General features: G+C 32.7%; 1 protein-coding gene across 1 annotated transcript; it reads left to right on the top strand.

Moving 5' to 3' along the window:
• Window positions 1-372: 372 nt before the first annotated feature.
• Window positions 373-1,538, top strand: LOC120156389 (zinc-finger homeodomain protein 11-like). Its single transcript, XM_039167708.1, has one exon. It carries the CDS (start codon window positions 599-601, stop codon window positions 1,493-1,495), a length of 897 nt encoding a protein of 298 aa, XP_039023639.1. The 5' UTR covers window positions 373-598; the 3' UTR covers window positions 1,496-1,538.
• The last annotated feature ends 3,732 nt before the right edge of the window (window positions 1,539-5,270 follow it).

Consider the following 5,270-nt stretch of genomic DNA (forward strand, 5'->3'; position numbering starts at 1 on the left):
CTGAAAAAATATTAAGAAAATCAATGTGAAGAAAGATAACCGCCTATTGTAGGGAAAAGGATAAAAACATTACACGACACATGCATGTTCTGTTAATCTATAGTTTATCTTTAAAATACACGAAAGAATTAGAATAGGTTTATTATTGGAAAAGAAAATTTATAATAATAATAAAAACATGGCTTGTCTTGCTTTTACTTTTCGATTAACACGTGGAAGCAGAGGAGAGGGGATGCCTTCCAATGGCCCCTACCCTTAATCCTTTATAACTTTTTTTATCATAACATAAATATAAGGTTTAATATATGAAATTTGTCCATCAAACACTCGCAGCGAGTTGTAGGCACTGTTGTTTGAATCTTGTTCATAAAACTGGGTGATTAGGTTCCTGAAAGATGAAGTTAAGTGGGTGAGAGTGCAATAACTTGTCATTGTAACAATCCATCATCATAATCAGATCAACCCTATCTATATTCACCACTCCTAGACCAAGCTAAAGAAAAATTCTCTTGAGCTTTAGCAAAACCCTAACCCCACTAAAAGGTCCACCCTTTCCAGTTTTCACCCTCCATCAAGCTTTCACCTTGATTTTAGAAAAATGGAGGTAATCAACAACACTAAAACCACCCCGTACGCACAATCCGAGTCTTCATCAGAGACACACCCCAACAACAAGTCTTTATCGCTCCTCATCCATCAGAAGCCAATGGTGGTTTCCTACAAAGAGTGCCTCAAAAACCATGCTGCTAGCTTGGGTGGACATGCCCTTGATGGTTGTGGCGAGTTCATGCCTACCCCAACGAACCCTGGTTCCTTCAAATGTGCCGCCTGTGGTTGCCACCGTAACTTCCACCGCCGTGACCCTTATGACGGTCCTGCTTTCCTCCACCAACTGCCACCGCCACCACTGCCTAATCCTCCTAGCTCAAGTCCAAGCCCAACGAACAGCCCAACCCATACCCCACCCTCACCTGTCCCTTACTCTTACTACTCTTCTGCACCCCACATGCTTCTGGCCTTGAGCACCGGCTACTCAGGGCCGCCGTTGGATGCGTATCATCATCAGAGGGCTGAAGTCACAGACAAAAACAACAGCACCAACACTCGAAAGAGGTCAAGGACAAAGTTCAGCAAAGAACAGAAAGAAAAGATGCATGCTTTTGCAGAGAGGGTCGGTTGGAGGATGCCAAGGGGAGAGGAAAGACTGGTTAAAGAGATTTGCAATGAAGTCGGAGTCGATAGAGGGGTTCTCAAGGTCTGGATGCACAACAACAAGAATACTTTTGGTAAGAAAGACATGTTAGCTGTCGGTAACCTCAATCTTGATAACACCACCACCACCACCAGTACTAGTGGAGACAACAATGAAGATGATAATGGGAATGGAAATGGAAATGCTGGAAATAGCTTTAATTCCAATAGTGACACCCACAACAACAATGAGTATTGTATTCAGCTTCATGTCACTAACAATGGGTCTTCTTCTGCATCCTAATTAAACCAAAAAAATTTATAGAATTCAACAAGCTTTAGTTGGCTTTCTTGTTACTTCTTCTTCTTCGATCTAATATTAATGGAAGAGGATAACAATTGAAGGGAGTTTACTTCTGTCATTGTTATTTAGACATATTATAACATGATTCTTTGTTTTGTATCTTAGAGGTGATAGTTGCCTTTAGTTTTAAATTATCTGTTAATCTGTCTTAATTTGTCCAAAAGCTGCTGGTTTCGTTCAAATTAGGTGATGTCCTGAATATGCAAACAGTAATCTCTGCTTTTGAGTTTGGTATACCTTAAATGACTTAACCCCAAATCTTTTACATTTTTTTATTGTTTCTAATTCGTCGTTTTCCATGATTTTTTTACTAATTTGATGGATGATATAGATTTGAACATTTCTATTTCTGTCTGCTAATCTCTCTCCTTAAAGGCAAGCAGTGTTTGATTAGTTAAGGTAATATAAAGTTTATTTAATTTGGATCCGGTAACATAAGGATTATGATTTATTTTATTTATAATATTATAATTTGAATTTATAAATTTGTTTAAAGTAATATTTTATATTACTATATTAATTGATTGTTGGTATGAAAAACCTTGATCGTGTAGGATGATAGTTAAGCTTCTAAAATGTGTGACTAAGTATTTAACAAATTTAATTATTTTGCTCTGTTAAGAGTTTTTTTTTTCATTATTTATTTAGGATGATGGTGTCGTCCATTTATTATCCAACTCATTGTCACCTATTGTTTTCGTTTGTAATATTGTGTACTATCTAATTATATGATATTGTTATTTAACCGTTAGTTTGTTTTCTTTGATGAAAAATGCTTGATTAATGCTATTAGTCTATTTTAGATTTTATATAATTTTTATTTTTATTCAATAAAACCAATTAATGTTATTAATTAAAAACATATAACAAGTTTAAATATACAAAAAAGAACCAATTTTGGAACTTAAAAAGCAGCAAAGGTTGAAGGCAGAGCCAGAGAAGGATTGGGGCAGTGGCGTGAGATTAGGCCCAATGTTCTTTAAATGTTTTCAAATCGTTTAGGTCTAAATCAAGCAAACAAGGCATTGTTTAGGCCCGACATATTTATTTTTACCTACTCCTAGTCTAATAGTTTCTTTCATTTGCAAAATGCCTAACACGTACGGATGACAACCGGTTAGGTTGGATGAGAATTTTAGTCTATCCCAATTTGATTTGAAAATTAAAACTCTTCAGGTCTCAGATTCAATTTGGATTTAGAATGTATCAAAAAAAAAAAAACTTACAACTAGAAATAAATGTTATAACTATCCTTAAGTATATAAATGATAATTATAATATTATATTAGGTCGGTTGAATCGATTTCTTTATCTTAAATCTGACTCCAAATCGAACTCACATTTTACGAACTTTATTCGACCCAAGTTTAAAATTTTAAAATAAAAATTGATTTGATTGGATCATTTCTGAAATCATTGGGTTCAAATCACCATCCCTACTTACACTTCTAATTTACGTGAATTAAGGAATTCATTTTTTTTCTTCACTTTTTAGGATTTAGTTTTTTTATTTTATGAATATTTTTTCCTAATTAACATTGCCGACTGTTTTTATTAAATTATTGGCTTAAATTAATATTTAAATAATTTTCATGTATAATTAATTAAAATAAACCGCTCAAATTTACGTGTTTACCAACGATAAAATTAAGACATAATACCAAAAGTAGCCTAAACATTTATCAAAATGATCATTTTGACTCATATTCTTTTTCTTTGAGCATTTTAGCCCCTAACGTTTGACTTTGGGGAAAAAAGTTCCTTTTATAAATGAAAATAATTAGTTAACACACTATTACCGCTGCAAACTAGGAGTTTTTTTTAAACCTAAAATAAAACGTTGAGGGTTAAAATGCTCAAAAAAAAGAATAAGATAAAATTTGATTATTATGTCAAATGTTTGGGGCCTTTTTGTCCTAAAATGAAATGTTGAAAGTTAAAATGTTTTAAAAATATAATATGGTACAAAATGACCAATTTGATAAACATTGGGGGACTAATTTTAGCCTTATGCCTAAAATTAACTACTTAACTTTTATAAAATACAGACATTAAACTTTTGATAAAATAAAATAGTGGGATTAACTTCATAAATTGCATTATATAATATTATGTCCATGAGGTGTGTATCATTCTCTTCATGTTTCCTCTTTTAAATTTAGCCGGATCTTATCTTATGTTTATGTCTATATGCAGAGATTCTTTCGCAGGGATAATTATGCAGGGATTAATTCCCGTTACAGACGCACATATGATTTTAATGACTGCATATGAATACTGTTTAGCTATGTATTTATGTATTTATTTATACATGCATTGCATTTTATCTAAATTTTTAATTTTCTGACTGCCGGAGGTCTTCCACGGAAGTTACTCTCAACCTGGCGTTGGGGGTAGCCTACTACCCTACCTCCCCCTTACCCCATACATATGGGAATTGGGTTTTGTTGTTGTTGTTGTTGTTGTTGAGGTGTGTACATTAACATTGAAAAGTCATATAATACTAAGCGGAATTTGAGTAAAAAGAAATGAATATAATTTTGTAAAATGAATAATTTGGGAAGAAAATGACACGCAACACCGACCTGAATCGTGCAATTTAAGTTGAACAATTGAAAGGCCGCATCGGATGGGATTTAATGAGTAAACCAAGTCGGCGAGTGCTGATGACCATGGCTCCGATGACCCACTCGGTCCAATCAGTTCAATTCGACCTACATTTAAATATGAAAGGGATCAATATTTTATTTAGTCCTTGAATTTGATTCTCTTTCACACATTAATCCTTAGTAATTTTTTGTACATATTAATCCCTAATTCTTTTTATCTCTAAAATTAAGTGTTTATGTATTATATTAACAGATCGCATAACTATTAACCCATCCCGTTTGTAGAGAATTGGCATCTTTGCCGAGTGATGGATATTTGTTTGAGGAGAACAATTCTCCCTTGTGATTCCCAGGCTAAGGCTACATTATGACGCTAGGAATATGTGCCCATTCCCCATTGGTAGACCTCTGGTCCCTTGGCCGGTTCTAGATTTTTAATTCCTTCCTTTTCTATATTCAAATCTATCTGATATCAATAATCATTGGATGAGTGATATTTTTTTTCCAAATCTTTCTTATATATAATATTTATATTAGGTATATATATATTACTCCAAAATCAGATCAAATTAAGTTTTCTTAAACACAAATCATATCTAATAACGAATGAAAAAGTAAAACACTTGAAGTAGATTCAATTTGGTAAAAAAATTGACTTATCTTGACCTATACTCATCATATGTTTTATTTCATTTCCTAAAATAAAAAGGTTTAGAGCTTAAAAATAAAAACAAGGAGAAAGGCATAAGCTGCCGATTACAATATATATATATATATATATATATATATATATATATATATATATATATATAGACACTCTTATATTTATTGTACTGTATAAAGTATTGCCATTTGGCAAACAAGAGCCAATGCAATATAAGAAGAAGACAATTAGTGTTTATTATTTTTTCCATTGGCAATTGATGTTTGTCATGAAACGTGCCATGGCATATTTAACCTTAAACGTTATAATGAAAATACAAGGATTCTTGTCGTGAAACATGCTCGGAGAACAATATCATCCAATGAAAAATCAAACCTTATGCACAAGTTTCCGATTCTTTTCAGATTTTATTTTTGAAGTAAAGTGTTATGTACATTGAAAA

Source organism: Hibiscus syriacus, unplaced genomic scaffold (genome assembly GCF_006381635.1).
Source record: "Hibiscus syriacus cultivar Baekdansim isolate YM2019G1 unplaced genomic scaffold, ASM638163v2 tig00111220_pilon, whole genome shotgun sequence".
Lineage (NCBI taxonomy): Eukaryota > Viridiplantae > Streptophyta > Magnoliopsida > Malvales > Malvaceae > Hibiscus > Hibiscus syriacus.

Excerpts from the sequence above, each read along its gene's own strand:
- LOC120156389 (XM_039167708.1), top strand. The coding sequence starts at position 599 with ATGGAGGTAATCAACAACACTAAAACCACCCCGTACGCACAATCCGAG.